The sequence below is a fragment of the Atractosteus spatula genome, chromosome 4 (assembly GCF_055471065.1).
Source record: "Atractosteus spatula isolate fAtrSpa1 chromosome 4, fAtrSpa1.hap1, whole genome shotgun sequence".
In the NCBI taxonomy this organism is placed as follows: domain Eukaryota; kingdom Metazoa; phylum Chordata; class Actinopteri; order Semionotiformes; family Lepisosteidae; genus Atractosteus; species Atractosteus spatula.
Window position 1 is genome coordinate 63,289,080 of NC_142709.1, and position 26,987 is coordinate 63,316,066.

Consider the following 26,987-nt stretch of genomic DNA (forward strand, 5'->3'; position numbering starts at 1 on the left):
TTGGGAAGAAACAAACACCCACTTTCTTTCACGCTTTCTGCAATTAGTGAAAAATATTGCCTTTTTTTTTTGCCCTGCTTTGTTCAGTTTCTTCAGACTTCCAGCCTCTAAAGCTGAAATATTTTGTGTGTGCCCTACTTTTTTTAATTCAATGCTTGGGAATGTAGTGTTCTTGAACGGTAGCAAACAATGGCAATGGGTACAGTCAGGCATGGAGCCAGCAGCCACAGTGAGAGCTTTCTCTCACAGCTTTATAGGAACACCATGTAATTCTCAGCTGAACAACACATCAGAGATCACCATCAAACCCATTTTCTTTGTTTTACAAAAATTAATTAGCCTGCTTTATGAAAGTAGTAGGGTATTGTTTTTACAGGATTACACAGTATTATGTCTGGATGAATGGTCTGAAGAATGACTGAATAATTCAGAGATTTATAAGTGCCAAAAAAGGAGTTCCTCCTTTACTATGATTCTGATTTAATTTAAAATGCTTTCCATTTGAATTCATATCAAAGAAATAAAAAAAGTTTATTCCAAATGTATATTCCTTCACAAACCATTAATCAGAGAGCTTAAGCCACAAACCATATTTAAAAACCAATAAACAATCTTTAAACCGGGAAGAGCAAAGCTTACTAATGACTGGCAAAGAGCATTTCGTCTTATTTCTGGTTCAAAACACCACTCCCCATAACAACTGATTATAACTGTATGTGGTGAGGACACTTAGTCATTTCACAATTAGCAGGATATAATTAAGAATTAGAGTGACATAAAAATACAATCAATTACAGATAAAGGGATAGAGTGTGGAGAATTCAGACCATCCACACGGCCCAGGGTAGCATACCAGCCCTGGCTCATAAATCTTTACAACAACAGAAATAAAAGAAGGAGGCAAAGCAATAAGCTTCCTATTATGCTTCACAACATGCGCGATGAAGGAAGCTTATTAAGACCGAGGGGGAGACCCAGACTGAGTTAAATGCCAGACGGTGCACATGGGAGCTGTACATCAGGCTGTTAAACCAAATTGCAATTTACATCCTCAATGTTATTCTCCCCCTGCCGAGTCAATCAGACAGCAAGCAGGCTGTTAAGGCAGGGAAATGGCTGAAGAAAGAGAGCAGAGCCTCCTGGACCGTGCTCATTACTCCACCCAGCTCCTGCAGGTACACTATGTGGACAATTTTATTTTCTTAAATAACACCAACTGCGCCTCGTCATATGTCAGTCCACACACCAGGAGTTCATCTGAGGGAAGCATTGGGAGGGCTGTGTGTTCAATTGCACATTCTCGGCAAATGAGTTTGGCTTTACATTTTCATGGCACTGGGGCATTTAAAATGTGGCTTTTGTTTAGACGTGTGGATCTGTGCCTTCCCTTTAGAGTACCCTTTCCTCCTAAATCGCTTATTTTCTCCCACTGGAGGAAATCATATTGATTTTAGCTTAAATGATCACAATTCCAAACATTTAGACAAAACAAAAAAAAAACAACAGATAGACTTTCTATCTTGATTATATAGAGCATGACTTCTGAGGATAAAAAAGCTAATCGAATCACTTGAATGTCTTGTGCTACAATTAAATGCAAGGACTGTTGGGCCACTGGTGGAAATCAAATTTACTGTACTCGTAAGAGCACCTTGAAGATCCATCTCCACACAGCTCCTAGTACACTATAGTATTTTAATATTAACCAGAAAGGCAGCTAGAGCCAGCAAAATACAGAACATAAATTGACTACGAAGGCAAATAAAGTACACGAAGGGACCCCTGCAGCTAATGGAGAAGATGATAACCGCTATACAGAGTACACACCTCAGAAAACACTTCTAGCCAGCAGCAAAACAGCAGCATAGAACGTGACTGCGGAACTGAAGAACGCAGCATCCATAGATGCCAAGAAAATACGGTATCAGTGACTGACCTTGAGGCAACTACATTTTAGCTAAAAAATGACCCCCTTTTCCTGCTTTGCCTAATAAAGGCAGCATCGCCTTTATGTTGTTGCCCATATACAGTAAGTCACAATACTGTCAAGCAGAGTAAAACAAATGGTGCTTTCCATACTTACTTTCCGAAGTCTTAAATTGAAAGCTTATCCATTGATAACAGCTACAGTGCTTGCAATGCATGCTTAGGAGTCTACATTAATGTTGGTGCGTCTGCTCTCCCATTTCGTACAGTATATAAAATGTTTTGCAAAGAGAAGTACTATTAAGCGGTTTTTATTACTGTATGTTGTCCAGATTGTGCAGCTAGGGGGAGCCAGGAAATGAACAACAGGATGCAAACAATAAAAAATAAAGGTTTTTTAATGGAACGCCCTGTCATCTGCCATTAGAATGTGACCCTTTTTATTTTTTATAAATCTAAACATTTTCATTAGATTTATTAATTTTACAATTTCACATCAAATTTAGGCTCGTTTTTTTTTTACAATGGAACACCTACAAACAAGATGTTTGTATACCACACATTGGTAACCTTAGTGTTTGTGTCTGTCCATGGAAATGTATAAGTAGGCTGTTCAAGGAGGCCAGCAAACTTTATCATCACACCTGTATATTGTTTTAATCTAACAAGATACAAGAAATTATTACAACTCTCACTATGGACAGCATCTCCTGCTGTTAATGTTTCTGTTCTTTTTACCAATGGGACAAATAAAGGACAAATATGTTTGTTTTTACTGATTTAAGGTATCCGTTAACTTCACTGAGCCCGATACAAACTACACATTAAAAACACTCACACTAAAAGCATCTGCTGCTCACACTGGGAATAATCCTGGTGTCACCGATAGCACTTCTGTAATGTGCATAAATGCAATGAACACCATTTCCTAAAATGCCAAGTAAGTCTACCTTTAGAATTTGCTTTCCTTTCTCCCCATCAGCATTTCAATTAAGATCTATAGTATGTTTTTTATAATTGATTCATTCCAAGGTCTGAGCTGCCTCTGGGCAAATTTCCTTGAGTTCACAGCAGGAAGGGCCAGAACGTTCTTCACAGCACAATGACATTAACTGCAGTTGCATCTGTTGATTGCTTTGCCCTATAGCTGTGGTTTATGTTTGCAACTGTTCATTTTAGAGTGCATCGATTCCATCTTTTACTGCTTACTGCTTAATAGTGCTTGTATGCCTGTGTTCTTTCTTATTTTTGTTCTTGCATTGCTAAAATGATTTTTTTATTCATTACAAAATACAGATAAAAACAGCTGAAGTATGTATACATCTAAAAATAATGATATAATGTTAATTATATCTCTGTTGAGCCCCATTTATGGTTAATGTGTCTCAGGTAACATTAGTAACATCCATAATTAGCTAAATGAGTTTATGGTACCAAGGTATGCCAGTCAGGCTTATAAAAAACCCAGCTCAAACATAATGTTTTATGGGGGGTGGTATTATATCCAATGTGCTATCCATTTATGAGAAATACCAAATAAAGCTCAAAATTATAAAGGGAGGACAGGTAGCCCAATTGAGGCAGTAAAGACAGCACTTAATGCACATGTTCAAGTGCTCTAGAAGTTGGAATCTGTTAATGCAGTTTAAAAATATTCTAACAGTGCTCCACAAGGCTAATGAAGTAAGGTACATCAAAGTCATTAGGCTTCAGAGTGATATTCTTTATTCAGATCGCCTTTCCTGCTTTTTTTAAACATCTGATGTAGATGATAAGGGACTATTAATATTTCATGTTGGACTCTCTCTTGTCCTGTAGATACAGGGCCAATTCATCCTTGAATTCAACTGATGAAGCAATTTCTCAGTTCTCCACCTGATCTGCTGTGCAGTGGGGCAGCTGGTGCATAATGTCTGCCACATGTCACCCAGGAGTGTGCTGCATTTCAGCTGTGGCTGAAGCGGGACCCTTCGTATATTCAAAGCAATTTGAGAACCTCAGGGCTGAAAATCGTTATACAGAATGAATATAATAATAACTTGTCTCATTATTACATTATATCAATAAAGGAGAAGATAAAATGTCTTCACAAATAATTCATTAGAATTCATTTCAGAGGAGTAAGTCATATTACAGATGGCCTATTCTATTTACTTTAAGGCTGTGATTCTCAGACTTGGACCTCCTGCCAAAAAAGCCTCCTAGTGTCACCCACTAAAACTTACATTACTAAAGCAGGATTTTTAATATGGTACTCTCATGTGAATGGATATGGTAATTAGTGCAGTAAAATAGGTGCTCAAGAACTTATGGACAAACTAAACCTGCTTTTTTTCGTACTTTTCAATGTTAAAGTGTTCTTATTTTGCTTTAGTTTTTATATCCTGCAGAGAGACAGATGTTTTGTCACCAAAGCCTGCATCTGAAATGCAGAAGTGGGAGTAACATGATGACAGCACTGTACTAAAAAGTTCTCAAGCAAGATTTAAGGAACTTCTAATTGAAAGCATACTGTATAAAACATTCATTTTCAGCATTAGTGAGAATTTAAATATTTCCATCATCATGCTATCTCTGCATGACAAAATGAGGGAAAAAAAATTATCCAACAGATGTTGGTGCCAGGTAAATCCGAAGAAGACTGCCGTTTCAGATAATGATAGCTCCTGGTACAGTGCTTCATGTCTCTTTTTTTCAAATCTGTCAGAAACCTCAAGTGATTTAGATTGTCATTTGTACCAGAACTTGAATGCATCTAATTTAGTAAAATTTCATTGAATCTGTTTTCTACAGAAGCCTAATAACTACACTAAAATAGCATTACTAATGATTAAATACCCATTTACAACAGGTAAGTATAATTACCTTTACTCCAGTCTTAACTAGAACCTTAACTCTAACACACGCTATGACCTCTGCAGAAACAACTTTTACTGTATGTATTGTTAGGAAGACTATTGTCCCTGTTACATCTTCTGAAGCAACAGTTATAAATGTCAGTGAATGTTGTTACAGCACCTTATGCAGCCTTAATTATATGAAGATATATGTTATACTGGCTACATAAGACCATATTCCAATAGAACATGACCCATAATTATAATGACAATAAAGGATGATAACGTGTGTAGTTGGCTGTGCTGAGTGCATGTCTGACCCATGGCAATGCTGAATTTAGACGGGACAGAGGGACACAAAACGAAACAGTGGAGATGAGCTTGTCACTGAAAGAGCCAGATCCAGTACCTGGGAGACCTTGCGTACCACCTCACCGCTGACCCCCAGGCCCTGGACGAAGGAGCGGGCAGCGATGAAGGCGCGCGTGGCCTTCAGCTTCAGCTCGCGGGGCACGTCGCCGAACGGCCGCAGCGTCTCCGTCTGCTTCACGGCGCACTCCAGGTACTCGTCGCCGAAGACGTACTGGGGGTTCTGGGCCTTGAAGAGCCTCTCCAGGAGCCGCACCCAGAACTCGTTGAGCACCTCCTCCAGGTTGATATTGGAGCCGCGGTAGTAGCGCCGCAGCTCGGCATACAGGTCCTTGAAGAGGCGGGCGTTCTGCGTGTACAGCTCCCCGTACACTGCAGGAAAAGAGTCCTGCAGAGAGCGCTCTGACTGGTTCAGCAAATCCAGGAAGTATCCTGCACGGAGATGAAAAGGAAGGCAATGAACAAAAAGGCAAAAACTAAAATTTCTGATAACACATTAATACACATTAATGGGGCGGAGCGGTGGCTCTGTGGCTAAGGATCTGCGCCTGTGGCTGGAAGGTTGCCGGTTCAAATCCCGCAGCTGGCAGAGGAATCCTACTCCATTGGGCTCCTGAGCAAGGCCCTTAACCCCAACTGCTCCAGGGGCACTGTACAATGGCAGACCCTGCGCTCTGACCCCAGGCTCTCTCCCTATCTGTGTGTCTGTGTCTTATGGAGAGCAAGTTGGGGCATGCGAAAAGACAATTCCTACTGCAAGAAATTGTAACGGGTTAATAAAGTGATGTTATTATTATTATTATTATTATTATTATAAGAATGATAAATCTGTAACAGTTAACAAGCAATGCATATAATACTAATAACAACCTGTAACTGCAAGAGATGTATTAGTTACCATTTTTTCTATAAATTAATACATGAGCCCCACAATGACTTTTAACATTCTGCATGCCAAAAAACTTTTTTCTACAAACAATGATTTGACTGATCTAGTCAGTATGCTTTTGCAACATGACATCAACATTGTTTACTAAACTGGACTATTAACACTGAGCACATAATGTTTCAAACATTAAAAGTTACAGGCAAAGTAAATTGTACAAATCAGTAATATGTGAACAATAATTTTTATTTTTGTCTACAAGGTCTAGTAATGGAGGCAATATTTACATTTGGTTGTGATTTTCCTTGTGTGCAGACAAGAGGAAATCATCCATGTTGCCCCAGGAACTGACCATTAATAACACAGTGGGTATGACTTAGATGACTGTCATATGACAGTCTCCTGTCATCATTCCCACAATGCCCTGCAGCATGACTCAGCTTTGACCACACAAAGTCCGAGGCCAGCTAGTTTTAAACCCCTTGTTCAGTGTATTTTGGGCCAGTATTTGTACCCTGGTTCATCCACTGCTCTCTCTAACAAACCTGTTAGTAGTTGTGCATGTTGGTGATGGAGAAAGGTTACAATACGTACAGTATCTACATAATTTCTTATACTGCAATGAGTTAAGTAAGATCAAGTCAAGTGTTTAGAAACTCTGATTCATCATGGAAAAAGGGAACTGCACTAGCATAAAATGAAATTATATCATTTCAAAGCTTTAAAGGGAACCCTGGAGGAAGTATAGCCATATTTTCCTGTAAGGAGCAAGGAGGAACATATTTTATAAATTATGAATTTATAAAAAATATAAATTATTATAATTATTATATAAGTATACCAAATGAATATTATGCAATTACATGAAATTGTAAATGTACATATTATGCAAAACCAATGTAGGTAATTCTAGCAAATAAAAAAACAGATTTCTAAATCCATGAGATTTTGTGGATGCAGCTTTGCTAATCTACGGATTCAAATGCTCACAGAACATGCTCACGCTTGCTCACACAAAGGATGCTTTAAACCAATACGAGCACAACGAAGAGAAAACAAATGATGCAGAAGCTAGTCATGAAGCATGACCCTGCAATCTGTTGGTCTATTACTGTATGCTTCATTTTCTTGGAAGAAGAAAAAAGGAGCACAGTACTCTGACCTCTTTAGTGTATGAAAAACATTTGACCTTCTCATCACAGACTTGAAGTCTCATAATCCTTTCCCTGTATAAGACCTTGTTTTCTTTTAGATACATTATCTTTGCCTAGATGGACACCTTGAGAAAGCCAAAATTCTTTCATTTACAGGGTGGTTAGGTAATCCTGATATTTCTTCTGACTAGTAGAGTTAACCCCAGCGGTTTCAGTTATGCAACATGTTAGTATTACTGTATATGATTAATATAGCCTACTCTTAAACCGTACAACCATTTCTGCTCCAGTTTCTCTCTGCCTGTAATCTTTAAAACATTGATGTGTTTCATTCTTTTAAAAGCACCCTCACGTCACAATGTACAGCACTAACATATATCTGTATCAGATAATGGCATTAGGACCAAACCCGTCAACAATTCATGTGGCTACGACAGCAATCTAGCCTCAGGGAGCATTTGCTTTTATAATATAAATTTTGTGAAATAAAGGTTATAATTTGAACATTTAAATAGTAACTAATTTCTAATTTTGAGGACTATTCCACTGAAAATGAGTATCATTCTATTACAAAGTGTTCATTTGTATAAATAACAATTCTTGGTGTCATTCCACATGAACCCACTGCACGTCGCTGATCTTTAACTTTTTTAAGCCTTTTTAATCACTTTCTGTAGGCATTATCATGCTTTCAGTACATTCCATTATTTTTAGTTTTTTATCTTGAAATTAGAGTTGCTTTCATGACATCCCAATGACTGAGTGTCTGTTACAAGCAAGGGAATAATTTTTACTTCTATGATGTGTCAGGATAAAGAAAATGTAATTAAAACGAAATGAGAAGATCTCCTACAGGTATATAAAACAGGATTCTAAGAGACTGACACTATGGATGTAGAAAACATAGTACCTGCTTAACTAACTTGTTAGAGTTCTTTGAACAAGTGACAGCAGTAAAGGATACAAAACATATCACAATGCACACAGAGAAGACTACAACAGAACCTCATACAAGAATTAAAAATCCTTATATTTAACCCTATGGACTTATGGACATTCAAAATCAACTGTAAAATATGAAAGAGAAGATGCAAAAGAAACTACAACGAAGTGCTTTAAAAAAAAGAAAAGAAAACTGTTTAATGCTTAGGATTGTGGGCAGCTGATTAGATTGTGCAGATACTGTATGTTGCTAAGGCTGATACCATGTCTTCTTTGAAGAACAGCTGGCTGAGATCTTTGAACCACTTACTGTAGCTACTAAAAGCTAAGCAAGTTTGACAGGCACATGATCTCCTCCCATTTCCAAGCATCCTCAGGTTTTTATATTTCAGCTTTGGGGTATATTTATTGCATTTGACTCAGCTATTATGAGAAAAGAGCCCTGACCCTACTTCTCTATACAACATTTATAATTTTTTAACTTTTAATTTCAAAACTTGAATAGATTTTTTTTTGTTCAGTTCCAAATAGAATCGAAAGATATATGTAAGACAAGCAGTATTTACATTCTGTATAGCAGCAAACGCTTTCATGTGCTATGTAACATCTAAATTTATTGTGATCTTTCAGCACTTTACAGGATGACCACTTGTTTTTACTATAAAAAAAGTGTCAGTTACACTAAATATAATATCTCAAGACTTCAGTTTCACACTCAGAGTTGTATTTCCAGCAAGAGGAAAGATACTCATGATAAAGCCTGACTGTGTTCAGTGTCAATCAACACAGTACATCATGCTCTGCCTATGACTCTGGATCAACCACACAACACTAACGATTACCTTGTCATTTTTTAAGTGTAAAACTCATTCAGATGTGACAGACTTCATTGGAAAAGCCTGACAGATTGAGAAGGACCTTGATGACACACTCATTGGTTTCAGTATTGATACTACAATTCTGAAAGCCTAGAGCTTCCTAATTGGCTATGGCCCTGCAGTTGTTAGTGGGCAAAGGCAGGAGTAGAAAAATGTTAACTTCTCAAGTCTGGTCAAAGACTGGATTAGTTAAAAAGCAGTGCACGTCAGAAGGATTTTTATACGGTTAAATAGCTTGATGGAAACTGAATTCCGAGCTCAATATCACATGCTAGACACCATCTGTACATACGCAGGAACAGTGCAGGGACTAGGACAGGAATAAACATAAGACCCACAGAAACACAGACAGCTCCTTAATATCTTTCTCTAAAAGTACTACGGAATACCATAGCTATCTTAAAAATAAAAATAAACTTTCAATTCATGACGCATTTCCTTGAACATTTAATTTGTACTACTACAACGATGGTGAATCACTCAACTCTGTAATATATTCTTTTTTTCTGCAAAGTGCCTAGGTTTTTGCAAGAAATCTGCAAGGCAGCTTTTAGAATTTGTCCCAGGTTCATTGAAAAAAGTCTGTATTTTAGATGCCTAATTGATTTAGATTATTAAAATACAGCACTGGATACTTAAAAGGCTTAATAATGTGTTTTTGTTTAGATTAACAATCAGGCAGTATGTGTACTGGTAGTTATAAGTGCAATGCGAGGAAGTTTTTTTTGTAATGGAAGAATAGCTTAATGAGTTACTATTATTAAACGGTATGTGTGCATTGGAGGAGGCAATGACCTTTACAAACCCATGTGTTTTTCAGTGCTTTGTCTTGTTCAGAGGTATTAGTGCGTGCAGAGCATGTTAATTTTGAGTCAAAGTAAAAAGACTTATAAAGGTTAAATCTACAGTATATATCAGAACATACAGTAGGTACATGGTGTTACTTGATCCAAAGAAAATTACATATGCAACTTGAATTTCATGAATGGTCCACGTTATCTAGGCTTTACTTGGGTTGAAATCACTTCATCAAGTCTACACATATCGCTCTTTTCCTTCTTGCTCCATGAACCACATCAGAACATGTGGCTATACTATTGCGCCACAGAAACTTATACCTCAGGCACTTTGCTCTTCCCTATCAGAGACAACACGTTGCAGAGACTGAGGCATGGTATGTGAAATCACCTTCACCCAGTCTTTATGACTGAGTAACAGTGAACTACAGATGGGACCATGTGTACTGTATGCTACCAGGATAAAGGTTTTTTAGAGAAGATAATAAAGGCTAAGTATATTTCAGGGAAACAGATATTTAAAAAATGTTTCATGCCCTTAACACTCTTTTATTACCACGACTAAACAATTTTTAGCCTTATGAAGCACAGTCTTCAGAGGTTAATCTACTACACTGACTGGACACTAGTCTATCCTTATAAATAACTATTGCACTGCATGCAGCTGTAAAAACGGTAAAATCTGCCAATAAAGAACTGTAGGCCAGCTTGCGTTTGCTGAAGCATAAATCCTGTGTCCTTGTGCCTCCTTGATAATGACGAAAGCGGGGTCCGGTGATTTTTTTTCCTTTAATATTATCCCAAAGTAGAGCATGGGCAATTCAACACCGGAAACCTAGAGCAGAGAACTGAAAGTACATTAAAGCTGTAATTAAACGGCAAAGTCAAATCCATCTCTAGAACGCATTAAAGAGAAAAAAAAATCAATTTAGCGCAATCATGATTTAAACAAACAAGAGAACATACAGTTATCAGGCAGACAGCGTCTAAGATTTAACACAACTGTGTGGTTTCTGTGGTGCTGAATGAGGATAACCCATTTACAAACAGAATGAACATGTACTGTAAATTGGTCCTTTGATAAACATCTGGGGATTTCATTCAAAATGTAATGAGATGTTAGCACATAAGAAAGGTTACAAATGAGAAAAGGCCATTTGGCACATCATTATGTGTTGTCCAGTTCTGTCCAATTAGAAACAGGTTCCGTATGGTATGATCCAGTTTGGCCTTTGGTTCGCAAGATAAAACTGACCAATCATGACATATTTCCTACTCAAATTCCCAAATAAAGCAATAACAACAAAAGCATCAAAACTGGCAGCTGGAGGATTCACATCTGTCAACGGATAAGGTGATGGATGAGAGCATCACTTTAATTCATGAATGTTATACAATGGTTTGCTTCCGATATTCTTTAAACAGAATCACTACAAAATATTCCACACATACAGAAGATACAGTACACACACACACCATGTTATATAATACACTGTGTTGTATAAAGAGATTAATCTGGATTTACGAAAAAAACATCCAAGCCACTGTTTGACCCAGGTTTAAGAAATGCCAACTGTACTGGCCACCCTCCAGTGCGAGATACTGTACGTGCAAGGAAACAAATGAAAACATAGTGGTATTGTTTTTAGGTAGATGAAATCTAATTCCTCTGCACAGAATTCACGTGGCCACATACTTTGAACAGAGTCTCAATTACTACTTTCCCTGTTGTGTGGTGACAGTACAAACTTTCTCTCATCAAGTGTTGACACTGTGGCTCTCAGATGTCTTCTTTCTCTTTCTCACTTTCACACCCTGAGATCATATGTGAAAGTAATGAAACTGAAACCTTAAAACATCCCTTTGCCATGGCAAGCCCTACAGTGATACAGTACATCTACACAAAAAAAGAAGCAATCACAATTATAATATGATTTGAGTGCAAACGGAGCATCCCAGCATGTAAAATTTAAATATCTACAAAATGTTGTGTATGTAGTGCAGAAATTTCCTTGGGAATTTTAGGTATCGGTTACCTGCTGTAGCACTAGCTCTTAAGTAGCAGTAAAATTCTGAGACACCTTAATGGATGTTTCACAATCCAACAGTTGGGACCACTGTGGTTTTCAGTAGACACTTAGAAATGGTACCAAGACAAACAATTACTGATATCTGAACTACTTGAATAAACATGTGAATGGAGCTAACAAGGTGCTTATTTCTTTCGAGCTTTTTACCTCTTCTCAAAAAAGCCTGGTGCCTGAATGTCTAATGACTTTCTCCAACAGTGAGAGAGGAAAAATTAATGATTTGATATCTTGATTTATCTTCTCCTTGTTATACTTCACTGGCATTTCAAATGTTTGCCTTCGCCATGTTTACTTTGGCTTTGCCATAAGACGTGACCGGTTTCAGAAGACAATGGTGTTACATACTAAAGGCTTCACAATCTGCATTGAAGCCAGATGAGGGCGTGCAGTCATATTATCACAGCATGCAAGTTAGCAGAATTGCATGAAACCGCTGAATATAGAACACTGAGTAACATCGAAGTACTCAGTACAAAATGCTTTATTGAAGCGAGCCTTGTGAGGAAGGCTTCACTCCCCTAACCTCCCAGAAATAATATAATCAATTCTGAGATAATGTTCCCTTTATCTTAGTCCTTCTAAGAGCTCAGTTTGAAGACGGTGACAGAAATATCTGGATCCTGCTCAGAGGTTTACAGTAGCAATTGAAATGAAAAGTATATCCAGTTAGTTTACATATTCCAATTCACCAGACAAACCGAGGTTTGTGCAGAATATTAATTTCAGTAAAAATGTATTCTTCTTTAGTGCTTGCAGAAAAATTCAATTACAATGCCAATGTCAATTTTCAAAATGTCAATTTTTGAGAACACATTTCATCTTTGGAGAAATAAAATATAGTTATTCATGTTAAAAACACTAAAACAATGGGCCATTATTCCATTCGGATTTATTAACTCTAATGTGTGAAATGAGCCTATCGTGCATATTTTAAAAATGTAAATATTACTGGAAATGTCTCCAGAGACTCTCTCAAGTCATTCACAGTGGCTGTAACAGAGGATCCAAATTCCATAGTTCCAGGACTCAAGCATTTGGATGATGGCTAATTGTCACAAAGGCTTGAGAAGTTAATTCACAAAGCAATGGTAATGCATGTCCTAACCATTCTACAAGTATGGCATTCCAAACCAATGCAACACAAAACAGAAGCTTACTCACTGAATGCCCCCTGCTGCATCTGAAAAGAGGTATTATCAGGATACTAGCTTGTTCATACTTGTTATTCAGCTCTGACTACTGCTTTCTCTCAAACTCACTGGACTGCATTACACTGCCTGTAATGCCTTGTCTCTCTTCAGATGCGTTGCTTTGAAGATACAGAACTGTGAAACCCTAACGAGACATTGTCAATCTCTCCCATACAACAGTGATATTACAACAGCCCTCAACATTAAATGTCTTAAATGCTACACTGTTACAAAGCTGCTATAATTCCTTTGAAATTAGTTTAGGCAGCTGCCCACAGTGTTAGTGTTTACGTTTAAACAAATGCATATATAGAGTATGTGTATTCATAAGATCTTAACTGATACTCTGGTATGAACAGATAAACAGAAAATAACTCAATGGAATATTTTCTGTGCTCCCTAGCTCCTACATTCTGTGTTAAAAGTGGAGTCTGCAAAGGGAGAGCTCACGCATTTGTATCCTGAGACAGCTTCCCTTTCCTCTCAGCTGTGCATGTTACTGAGCCCATCATTTTCACTGACAGATGTGGAAATGTAATGACATTAATGGCAGCATAGCTTGCTGGAGGTACTGTTAATTTGCGGTTAGGCCAGTGATAGACACTCTTGGTGAGATAGAGAGATACAAGAGGAGAAAGTGGGCACAGGCAGTGGGGGAAGGGACAGATTTGATTTCAGTAATTATATTTGTTCACTTTGACAAGTGGGACAGATTGAATTAACTAAATGCAGAAGGATTCTGTGGCAGTCACAAACTGGCAATAGTTTTAAATTATTCCGCTGATGCAAGCATGAGCAAGCTGTCTTTTTCACTTAGCTGTAAATGGCTTTACTGCCCAAAAGCAGATGGGAGAAAAAAAATCCAGTTGACCATTGCTAAGGAAAACCTCAAACTGGAGGCGCAGCTCTGGCTGAAGAAAAAGTGATGTGTAAGGAAAGACTATGTAAGCATTAATCTTCAGCAGAAGACAGACGCATTACCTCTTCTGTCACGGCAACCATTTCTCCTATTAATGATAAAACAATAACACCATCCTCTTGAAGCCTGACAGGATGCTTTCATTGAAACAAATCCCAAAAGGTCTTCATGTTGAGCCACACAACATGAATTGCCATCACAGCAGAAAATCCTGTTTCTACACTTAAATGAATACATTTGAGGAGTGTGGTTTACTGAGTCAATGTGGTAGAATAAAGATATACAAATAAAAATAGCAACAAGATGACTGTGGGTAACATTCTAAAAATCCATATTCTAATTCCCATGAGTTCACCTCTCCTCCGTGAGCTCTTTCCTAAGTAAAGGGCACAGCGTAATTTGTTGGGGAAGCGTTCACTCCTGTTGTAGCACTGCTGTGTGCCGGGCTGCCAAGGTGAACTACTGAAGCATGCAGGCAGCTATTTATCAAGTTCTCTGGCTTCAGGAGCTCATAGACACAAAGTCCAGCCTTCCGGGTAGCTCCTCAGAGGGGGACCACAGTGTAATCTGTGTTGCAAACAAACCGCGCCATGTTTGCATGTTGTGCCCAGAGGACACTTATCTTAGTTGTGATCTGAAACAGCAGAGAAAGACTCGATTCAAAATTACATCCAATTTTTTTTCCCAGCCGCCCATTCACACTTGAGGCTCAAGGCAGTGTAGTGTATTCATCCTCATGACTGAAAAGGTGGCAGAAATTTTGGTAACCCCCGTTTCTGGAATGTAAATACTTTGAGGCAAAGAAGAAAATACATAGAGGTAAATTATACGATTAGAGGAGGTGAGAGCACAGAAAGCGTAAGTTAAAATCTGACTTTCATTTAATGCTTTGACAAGGTTCTGACTTAGCTGTTGTTTACTGACCAATTTCTGTTTATAAATTCCTCAAAGTTGTCTATGCTGACATGCATCACTGAAACTGGATTCAAGCCTATTTAAATCTGTCAAGTACCATATGAGATCAAAGACCTTTTGTTCAGTTTTTGGATTCAGAATCTTCACCAACAATAACCCTTTTTATAATAACAAGAATTTAATTTTGTATGTTCCCATCTCACATGATGGGCATGTACGATGCTGAATAAAATTACATTTGATAGGCTAAGAATATTTTACTATAAGTTCTATGTTACAAAATTACATAGATAGACCATCTAACAATATAACAATATACAGTATTAGAGTATCATGGGATTTTTACAAGTGTTAAGTAAAACTGACTTAAATAACTCACTTCATACAGCCACACCAGCATTTGCTAATTTCCATCCATGGATGGATATATTATTTCAATGAACAATTACTGATCAACTTTACAAAAAATTGTAGCAGTCAACTACAATAAATGTTACATTCTGCATGACCTAATCATTCCAGATTAGATAAAAATGCAGTGATATATTCAGACAAACAATAGTCCCTCACTATCGGAGCGGATATGAGGGGAATTTGTGCCATTTTCATTCAGGACAATGCCTCAGTGAATTCCTGGATGTCTGTGAACACCTGTGATAACCTGTAGGACCAGCAAGATGGTAATAGCACCAGAAACACACATGCAGTCAACTTAACAGCACAGTTTTCTATTCAGTTGTTATAAAAATAATCTGCAGCTACAGTACCATTATAAGTGACGGAAAGTTTTAAATCTGTTTGATAGAAATGTGTTATTGTGATTGAGATTAAATTATATTTTATCTTTAATTGAACAGACTTCTGTTACGTTACTTTTCAATGGTTTCAAATGCAGCCCAGGGAACTACTCTAAAGATGCAAATTCAGTATATCTGGTATTAACAGCAGCTCTAGATTACATCTTTGACACATATTTGCTTTTATGTGGTTTCATAAGTGGGTTCTCTGCACAATGTGCTTTGTCTTGCAACAAACATTTGCTTCATTAATTATTATTTTTGCTGTCACAAAGTAGCCCACCAATGGCAATGAGATTTTTCACGTTATCTAGGATACCATGCATAAAGTACAGCATGAGTAGACATATTGCATGTTTTCAGTGCATTGGATTAAAAATGTAAAGGTAAAGAAAGGTCAATATTACACTATTGGAAATCAAACATAAACAAGGTTATATGATAATACAGTGATCACACATACAGTTTACTGAGCAGATTTCTGAGAAAAGATTTCTATTTGAAAGTAATCTTGTTAGTGAAATAGTGAAATAAATTGGACCTAAGCACACTGTGAAAAGGCTGGAGGCAGGTCCATTAATTTCACTAACAAGAGATTACAAATAAATAAAAAGTGTTCCTTATATTTTATGTACAAATACTTGCAGTATTTAAAAATATATACTGTATATGCATATATAACACACACACACTGAATGCCAAATCTCAAAAAGACATCAAGGCAGCATCCAGATGCCAAGCAAAACACTATTATTCTGGTTGCCACCTGTCAAAAACAAAATACCTTCTGGCTTAAGCACCTGTTTATGGTCCAGCTCATTTCTGAGACACTTAATGTCTCCCTACAGCATCTTTTTTTTTCTCTGATCCCTTTCTGCCCTCTTTCCTAGCTCCCACACCCCCCTCCCACCATCACCACCTCCACCTCCACCTCATTCCCAGCCCCCTCCCCTTTACCAACCCAGCGCAAACAGCTGTTCTCAGCAGGCACTGGCGGCCAAACCTCACCAAGCGCCCCCAGCAACTGGCATGCGCCCATCACCAATAAAGAGCCGCTTAAATTGAGCTAATTTGTTCCAACTGGGAGAGCATGCACTAGTAAAACAGCTGACAGGAGAGAAATGCAGCTAGATAAAACAGAAAAGAGCATTGTGAGGAAAGAGGAGTGATTGGGGGTGGAGGGGGGGTGGCGGGTGTTAAAGTTAAAACTCTGGAGCTAGAGAAGTAAAATGGTTCAAGATCTGCTTTGTTGACTAAAGGATGATTATCATCGTGTCGGAGGACTGAGTGATTTTCTAAATCATTATTTTAGCATAAGAGCATGATTTGTTTCCTTCCCCATATCATCTTCTAACAGAGAATTCTTAAAAGGATTGAAAAGAGTGCTTTTTTGGGGAGGTATCTTGTACTGTATATAAGGCCTACAGCAGTAGAGTTTCTGAATTTATAGAACAGGCACTTCAGCTAAAAGAAGAAGAAAAAAGGGCAGAGGAGATTAGTGGGAATCCTGAAGAGCACCAGGTAATTCTCAGTAGGTGCAAACTAACTCCAGGTGTGGCAAGGTTACAATACCTGCTCTGTCATCCCAGTTCAAACATCACGTTTATTTTCAAACACGTCATGTCTGCTTAATCTCCCTTCTATTTCTATTGGTCAAGTTTGCTTTTCAGCTGCGTTTTTCTGCATGCTATTTTTGTGTTCTATGCATTTCAACACACTGAAAAGACACATGGTGTATTGTTTTACTGGACACATGGCTCACCAAATCAAATTATTTACCCAACTGGATCAATTTTTCATTATTTCAGGGTATTACGCCACAACTTCAGTTCTCGAGTGCCTCAGTTGCACAACATTATTGCCTGTCTTTAAAGTTAGCTACACAAAGCCCGGGAAGAAAGTTAGGTTGCAGCAATTAAGACAATCACTGATTCACTGAAGTATCCAAAAAGCTCAGCTGGCATAAAAACAAGAAAATTCTGTGGCCCTCTGGGACCAGATTTTAACACAGCTGTCTTAAGCAAAACAGTCTGTAAAGCACAATACCAAAAAGTGTTAGTCAACTGTAAGTAGACATCATTCCATCAGCTTAGGACAGACGGCCCTTTCTTCTCAGGAAGCCCTCTCAGGTTTTACCATCAACCGAATGTCTTTCATAGAATGCCAGTGGGATTCAGGGCTAAATTGACTGCTTAGTCAGGTTAATAGGTCATTAATGCATGGATGGAAACAAGGACAGAACCTCAGCCACAGTAAATCGGATATCTTACATCCATGAAGGGATTAAATGACAGCAGAGCGGCTAGCTTTGCCTTTTGGGGTGATTAACTAAAGACAGGGATCCACTTTAGAAGAAACCAAATCCTGTGTAAATCACATCATCTCCACCAGGGCTTCTCCCAATGCACTATAATTAGAAAACAAAGAGATTTCACATTCCACACGTTCCACAGTAGTTAGTGCAGCGACTTCTAGCAGCATGGGTGCTATCTAATTAATTTTGGTAACAACTCAAAAATTCAGAAATGCTCCCAAGCCTAATCCATGTCTCAATCCTTTCTGCCACTTTGACGAAATCCCACTGTTTCTGAATACATCTCAACTGCTTCTGCAGAAATCTGGGAAAAACACTACCAGAATTGGTAAAATATTAACTTCTCTAATGTCAGTGTACATTTAATCTTTACACAGATTAAAACACTTTTGAATCCACAAGAACAGCATCAACACAGATCAATCAGATCTGGTAAGATTTGATAAAATACTGAAGCCTTATGTGAACCGCTGGAAGGGGTCAGGTTTCATTATCTATATTTTCCCTACTTCTACTGTACTGTATGTATAACATGTCAATACATTTGAATGCATTGTTGAATTCCCTAGACTTCCTACATTTCAACTTTTTGTACAATGACTGCTCCTACAAAAAATAAAGTTGATATATTATATAGAAAAGTAATGTATATTTTCATTCCTAATCGCTAATTATGCAACTGTAACTGATTAACGTGGAGAGTCCTACTGAATTCTGCTATTCAACCCAGTTAAGTTCTGAAGTACTTCAGTAGATCAATCAGTTACTTAATTAAAATGAATTAACAAGCTTTCCACTCCTCTAATCATTGACCATTTAGAGCTCCCTATAAAACCTGGAGGAATATAATAATTTAGTAAGTCTTGAGATTATAAGATTAAAGGTCCATGTTTTTTTATTTGTGACACATACATAATCAGAAATATATGTTTGTGTATAGTAAGTATGGTGACTACTCTGGGTAAATGCACGTGCCTAATTATACTGTATAATAATAACTAAATGATGATGATGGTATTACAACTACAGTAACTGCACTGAATGTTCTGAGTGAACATTGCAAGGATTTTCTGGGACATCTCTATCCACCAGCACTAGATTCCAGAAATGCCATCAACTAAGTTAAGCTCCCTTGATTAAACAAGATGGATAATCCCCATGTAATGATCTAAGAAGAGCCACCAGAGGGACTGGTTTTGCACCGTCACGACTACAGCTGCTAATGTGATCGGGAAGCATGGGAAACTGACAAACATGACGACAGCCGAGAGAATCATAAAGTGATAATGAAATGATGTCAAAGTCAAAATGTCTGAAATAAATATCATTTCTAAATTGTTTTCATGTAGTTGCCAAAACTAGAAAGGAAATGTTAGGAGACTGGACGTCACTGCTGCAAAAACTGTGTCTTCAACAGACCTTTCAGCCTGATAAGATGATAAACATATACAGTATTTTAACTGCATGAGAGAATATTCATACCACAGTTTTGTTTGTAAAAGGGAATAAAATAAGATGAAGCACATGGCATAATTATAAATAAAAATATGTAAATAACTTTTCCCCCTCACAACTTCCCAATCTCAATGATATAATATTATGATAATATCATAACATTATATAATAACATTACCCAGATCTCTTATTTTTTATATTATTTAACTTTTATAACAGCAAAAATATTTCAACTTTGACTTCAAACCAGAATCTATTACCAGTTTGGAACATAGTATTTTCTACTATGGTCATCATTTTTGATCCGATGGCCTAGTAAATTCAGTGGCCATTATAAGGGACATTATATACAGTATCTGTCTCATCCATGTAACTCTTTCCAGGAGAATCTAATTCTCTGCGTTCTTTGTGCTGAAGCAGTTCCGTTGAATTAAAGCGTACTCAGAAACTGTGGCAGGGAAATAAAAATCAATAAAAAACTATTTCATTTCCAATTACCTGAGACCACACGTGGAACCATTACTACAGATTAGATCTTGATTCTGGGTGAACACTGTCCTCAATCAAGTGGATTCTTGGAGCAAAGTTTTCCAATTAGGGTGCAGAGTATGGGAAAGGAAAACTACTGTATAGTGTACCTAAAGTCCCAAAAACAAAATAAAATGAATCAGAGCATCTAGGGAGCTAGGAGATGGGCTAATGAGGATGCACTCACACGATTTACTCATGTGAATACTTTGAAAATATTTTGAACTGAATTAGATAAAAAAGAGTTAAGGAGCAATATCCCCATTGTGAACATTATGCTATCCACAAGGAACCCCAGAGTTACACAGGGGAAATAAGGAAATGTTGTGCAATAACCTTGGCAAAGAGAGCCAGACCCACAATGCATACATATCATTGATGTACAGTATACTTCCAGAACAGATACAACCCAAATTGATCTTTCCCAGAATTCCATGGTAATATATTCCATTCATGCCCTCAATGAACCCCTAATCCTTGGACAGAGGTTACATCAGGGAGCTTGTCCATCAAGTATTTGATTTTTGTGTGATAGGCAATGCAGAGCTTAGTTCTAAAAATGCATCATAGAAAAGTAATACCCTACACTTAAATCAGGCCCACACCCATCAACTAAACTGTGCCAGATGTGCACGAGGCCTGTCTGTAGCTGCTCCTGCTTGTGTGACTGCAGTGTTTAACTCAATTCAATTATTAACACATAGGTCAAACGATAATCTCAGGAGTCTCAATGGATTCTCTGCAAACTTCACTGCTTCGGCTGAGAGAACAACTGAATAGGGAGACAAAACCTCAATAACCAAAGGCATATGGTAACACAGTAGAAGGATGTAGGCATTTTTAAGTGAAAACAGGCAGAAAGCAGGTTTGTTTCCAAGAATGGGCAGCATCAAGAATGAAGAACTATGCAGCTGTGCTTAGCTGACTATGTTGGCATAGGACCCAGTGGCACATTGGGCTCTGGTTTCCTGCTGGCACAGAAGAAAACAAAATCCTTTATGCTTGGTTTAGTGCTCTGTGCTGCAACATCAACTTGTAATAAGATGCCCAGAAAGGCTAAGCATTGAACAACTGAGATAAAGCCTGTTCTCTTGGGATCAGTACCTTGGAAACCACTGTTAGTTTGGTTCACCTAGTGAGCAGATTGCAGTCTGGATAACAAGACTAAGGCTTGTACTCCTTCAAGAAAAACTAAACTGGATACACGAAAGCTTGCTGCAGTTTAGATAGCAATAAGCACGGTGAAGCACAACTCCAAAATGCCTTCACTTTGTAGCTTCAAAAACTCATAATTAGTATCCACTAGCAGAAATAATGCTGACCACATCTTATAGAAGAAACAAAATCAATAACGTACAGAATTAGTTATCCTGATAACTATAACTGGCATGGCAGCCATTATCTCTCTATATAATATAGAAATCAACCATTACTGTTTAAAAAGCTCCTGTACTTTCCACAGAATTGAACAATTTATTAGAAAAGCAAAGAAACTAATGGCAATTTGAAGGGCATTCTAAATCCCAATATTATTGAACATTTTCTTCTAGGTGGCTTGCTCAATGAAGAAATGAGGTTTGCGGTTACCCTTATTGTAAAATGTGCCACTTCTGTTAACTGAGTGAGACGCGCTACAGTACATTGATCCAGGGGTGCTTAATGCTTTTAAAATTCCATAGCAATCTGGATTGTCATTAGGAAGAGATCCAAATGACATCCACAGCCATGGTATGGAATACAAAACAAACAGGAGCAAATGTGAAGACGCAGCTGGGAATGCTCAGGTCTGGCAAGCAGATCACTCGTTGTTCATGCCTGGGCCAGTCTTCTCTGTGTACCCAACCAGTCCAGTTGCTAGGCTGTTTTTGCTGGATAAATATGACATCACCCAGTGATTTCATCTTGCACCATAAATCATGAAGCCACAGCAGTGGTCTGGGTGAAAACCACCGGGAATGTGCTTGAACCTCCTTTTTCCTTGGTATGGGCTGTCTGATTCACAATTTGGTAAAAAACTAAATTGGCCCGCCTTCAAAAGCTAGGGAGGTACTCAGCAGAGCTTAAATAGCACAGTCTTTTCCATCACATGCTGTCCTCCTTTTGGAATAATTTCAAGGTACACACCAGCCTTTCAAACTTCTTTTAAGCCCGGCTCAGGCAGTCACTTCATGTGTAAATTCTATCAGAGAAGTTAAAATGAATTAACAGAAATTGCATAGAAGAACGGTCATCACACAAAGTCTCTTTAATTCTAACATGCTCTATTTGGATATACAGTAGTAGTACCTGCTGAAGAAGAGCCTCTTACCTAAATCTTCAAAAACAGTCCCTTAGAATTCTAAGGTGGTTTATGCACCAGTTGCTGAACAGAATCATATGGATAAAGTAAAAGCTGATGAATTAAAGTATTCTTTTAATTTTCTTTCTGCATGGTCTACACTATATGCACTTTTATGTAGGTGGAGAACCTACGTGAAGAAACCTAAAAAAAACAGATTAGAAACAGATTCTTAAATACAATATTATTTTGGATTAATGCTTATCTTCCTTTAATGCTGTATTCCCTGCAGAGACAGGTACTGTATTTATGGACTTCTGTCTTTTTCAGTGGTACAGCAAGAGAGTGATCCCCAGTGAAACTTGCCGATTGCCATGATAGGAAATGCAGAAGAGTAACAGAAGTCTGTTTTTTACTTTCCAAAAAGCAAGAGAAATTTAAATCAGACTAATATCCACACAGCTTATAAAATTAAAATGAGAATGATTGACTCTGCTGAACATCTTCAGGTTGACTGCGTTTAGAGTAAAGTATACATTTTTAGCAAAGCGTCAAAACCAAGCATAAAAGGCTTCTATATTTCTCTGTTTCTCCAATACATCTAGGTTAATGCCTGTCTGCCTGCATCTTTTCCCATGGCATGCCCACTGTCCCTAACACGCATTGACGCAGGACGCCTGCTGATCACCCCGCAGTTGCTCAGGGGTCGGGGAGGGTCAAACGCTCATTTCCCCGGCAGCGCGCCCTGCCTGAGGGAGCCGGTAATCTGATTTCATGCTCCCCTGCCATGGGGGCTTGTGGCAGATTACAGCCTCATTAGTGTGCCGAAATGGGCAGCAGTCCCACCCCTCTCTAGCCAGCATCCCATCGCCGTCACATTTCCTGCTTCTGCTCACTCAAAGATGACATTTCACAGCAAAGACAATGAATCATGCTTTGTCTCATAATGAAAGTCATCCTACTGTTCTATGCACAGTATATAGCATTCCACTGGAATGCCTTGAATTGTCTTGTCACTAACCATCATAAATTGAACAATCAGACTAAATCCAGTATAATTATGTATACCAATACTATGGTGAGCCTTTTGTTACAGAACTCCTTCTATTGGCTCAGCATTAAAAATTATGAATGACTTGCTGTTTCCTTCTCTCTTTTTTCCATATACTGTAATGTTCAATGCTTACTGTATAACAAGGAAGTCTTGAATTTGAACACACAATAGATCACAATGATTAACCATGTATTGTATAAGTGTGACATATTCCTGGACATTATATTTTCTTGCTTGTCTTATGTATTAAAAGATACAAAGGTTGATTCCTTACAAATTACAGCATTTACAGAGTTTAGATCAGTTAACAGCAAAATGAGCAACAATCTGGCACTTGTTACAAAGTCTAGGACAAGTGCCTACATTTAAGAAGTAAGGGTGCAAATACTCGTGTGTCACCACAGTTCCTGCTGAGAACAGAGCTGAAAATTAATGGGGAGTCAAGGATCCAAACAGACAGTCAAAGCTTACAGAGCATGCAAAAGCATTAAGCAACCACAGGAAGATGTGACAGCAGCACAAAAGGTGAAAAAATATAAAACTATTCAAAGCTTGAAGGGCAAAATACATAAGACAAGGAAAATGACTTACGAAGACCAACACTTCCCCCCCACGCTCTGTAAATTTCCGCAACTGGCGATCAATTGATCACCCAAGGTTTGCAAATTCTCTTCTGTCCTCCTTATCTTGTTGCTCTTCCTCTGACCCTCTAGGGGACAAAATACAGTTATTTGACAGTGCTCTTTTATCTACCCTCGACACCTTTGCTCCTTTAAAAACTTGAACCATCTCCTTCTCTCGCCCTGCCCACTGGTATAATGACCATCTGCGATCCATGAAGGCAGCCTCTCGCAAACGTGAGCGTAGGTGGCGTCTTTCCGGCCATAATGTACATTATCAGGCCTAGAGAGATTACTTATCTGAATATAAGGTTACTATAGAGTCTGCTAGATCCATCTACTTCTCTCACATCATTGAAAATCAGCAAAACAACCCCAGACATCTTTTCTCCATCTTTTCTCCACCATCAACAGACTGCTCAAGCCAAACTGCCCCACCACATTACCTGCCTCATCGCAACTTTGCAACACATTCTTAGATTTCTTTAGTTCTAAGATTGACAACATCCGACAGCACATTCTCTCCACTACGCATATCATTTCCATACCTCCTCCCTCCTCATCCAACTTCTCTGGTTCCCTTCTCTCCAGCTTCTCTCTTCTTGACTCAGCATCCCTCAATAAACAACTTACACGCATGAAACCCACCACATCTATTTTAGATCCCATTCCAACCACTTTATTTCAGTCCTGTTTCTCTACTCTCTGTCCCATTGTCCTCAATATTATACATGAATCCATGAGCACTGGCATTGTACCAACGGTCCTCAAAACTGCTGCCATTACCCCTTCTAGAACTTCAGTTACATAACCACCTCATGACAAACAACCTCTTCGAACCCCTCCAATCTGGCTTCCGTCAACTTCACAGCACAGAAACTGCCCTGGTCAAAGTCACTAACGATCTTCTAATAGCTGCTGATTCTGGTTCTCTTTCTATACTCATCCTTCTTGATCTCAATGCTGCTTTTGACACTGTTGACCATAACAGCTTACTTTCTCGTCTTGTTTCTGACACTGCTCTCAAATGGTTCAAATCTTACCTCACTGATCGCTGTCACTTTGTCTCTCTTAATGGGCATAGGTCTGAAATTGGTCTTGTTAAGTCTGGTGGTCCTCAGGGCTCAATACTGGGCCCCTTGCTCTTCAGCATTTACATGTTTCCACTTGGTCAGCTTTTAAGATCACATGGCCTCAGCTTTCATTTTTATGCTGACGATACTCAAATATACATCCATACCAAACCTGACACTTATGTGGCTGTCTCTATTCTATCTAATTGCATCTCTGACATAAAAATTTGGATGACTCAAAACGTCCTTCATCTTAACTGCGACAAGACTGAAGTCATGCTTATTGGCGACCCCAATCAACTTCGTAAAGCCAGTCCTGTAACCCTATCTGTAGATGGTTCTGTACTAGAGCTTCAATCAAAATTGAAAAACCTTGGGGTTATATTTGATTCTGGCTTAACATTCGACCCACATGTGCAGCATACTGTCAAAACATCTTTTTTTCACCTCAGAAATATCGCAAGACTACACCCTATGCTATCACTAACTGTGGCTGAAAAGCTGATCAGCACATTTGTGTTCTCTTGAATTGACTACTGTAATGCTCTACTCGCTGGGGTATCTAAATCTACTCTGAACAAACTGCAGTATGTCCAAAATTCAGCAGCCAGAATCCTGACTAGTGGTCTAGTGCAAGTGATCACATTACTCCTATCCTGGAGTCCTTGCACTGGCTTCCTGTCAAATTCCATGTTGACTTTAAAATCCTCATGCTCACCTACAGTATAAGGCTCTGCATGGCTTGGCACCTCAATACCTGTCTGAACTATTATTGCCCTACTCCCCGCCTCGCAACCCTTGCTGTTCAAATTCTGGTCTCCTTACTGTCCCCCAAGCCTGTCTACATTGTATGGGTGACAGGGCCTTCTCCTGTTATGCCCCCAAGCTCTGGAACTCTCTCCCCAAGGATATCAGAGAGTCACCTTCTCTAAACTCCTTCAAATCCAGACTCAAAACCCTCTTCTTTAGAAAAGCCTTTACTTAACTGGTTCCATTCTTCACCCCTCTGCTTTTCTTAGTACCACCATCCAAGGTCTCCTCTATATATTGTAATTGTGTTTTATCTTGTGTATTCTTCTTATTTATTATTGTTGTCATTGAGGAAGAATTTTAGTGTTTTTTTAAGTGTATAAGATAGTGACTAGTTGGCTTTAAAAAATGCTTTTTTCCCAGCAACAGTATGAAAGAACAATTGCAAGCATATTATTTGACATTTTGATATTAATGGTACAACTGCAGGATGTCTAGCTCATTTCACACCTTTTATTTATATACTTCCTTTTATCTGTATGCAAGGTAGAACTGCTTCTTAAGAAGAACGTGGTCAATTACAAAGAGATGTTTGTAGAGAGAAAAAACAACTCCTAATATGGAAACTTAGAAAGAGCTTCCTTTGTGAATTTGCTGTATAAAACTCATTGCATTTATCATCTCGGTGGAGAGGTTACTCACAGATCTGTATGAGAGGCTGCTCTCAGATCTGCATGATTATATCCTCCCCATGCGCATGTATAAAGGGACTCTGCTTGACCACACCTAACCTGAGTGAAGACTTTTCTTCGACATCATCCTGTAAAGCGCTTTGAGAAGCCACCTTTAAAGGCGCTATATAAAATAAAGTTTATTATAACTTACGAAGAAAAGGGTCTTGTATAATTATATTACACACTGCAGCTCCCCAAACACATTAACACCCTTTTAATGACTGTAGGCCTCAATTAAATCTTGATATACACACTTACGGTCTAATTATGGCTGCTGCTAATTGCTACAATCCGAGAGCTTCAAAGTCTCTACCCTGGTCCTCCATATTAATGTATTCTGCAAGACCATAATAAACAAGAACAAATATCATTTATGACTGACTTTGAAAGTTCTTGGTTCAGAGGCCTGTCACACAGTACAGTGACAGGCCTGGCACTAGCTTATCTTACTTAAATGATTATGGAAGATGACAAAAGGAAT

The 26,987-nt window shown here is 38.4% G+C and overlaps 1 protein-coding gene across 1 annotated transcript in view; it reads right to left on the reverse strand.

Moving 5' to 3' along the window:
• gpc1a (glypican 1a) overlaps window positions 1-26,987 on the reverse strand; it is a 90,472-nt gene that overhangs the window by 17,483 nt on the left and 46,002 nt on the right. Inside the window, exon 3 of the mRNA XM_088912868.1 lies at window positions 5,173-5,564. Within this exon, the coding sequence (XP_088768994.1) occupies window positions 5,173-5,564 (392 nt within the window). The remainder of the gene's footprint in view (window positions 1-5,172; window positions 5,565-26,987) is intronic.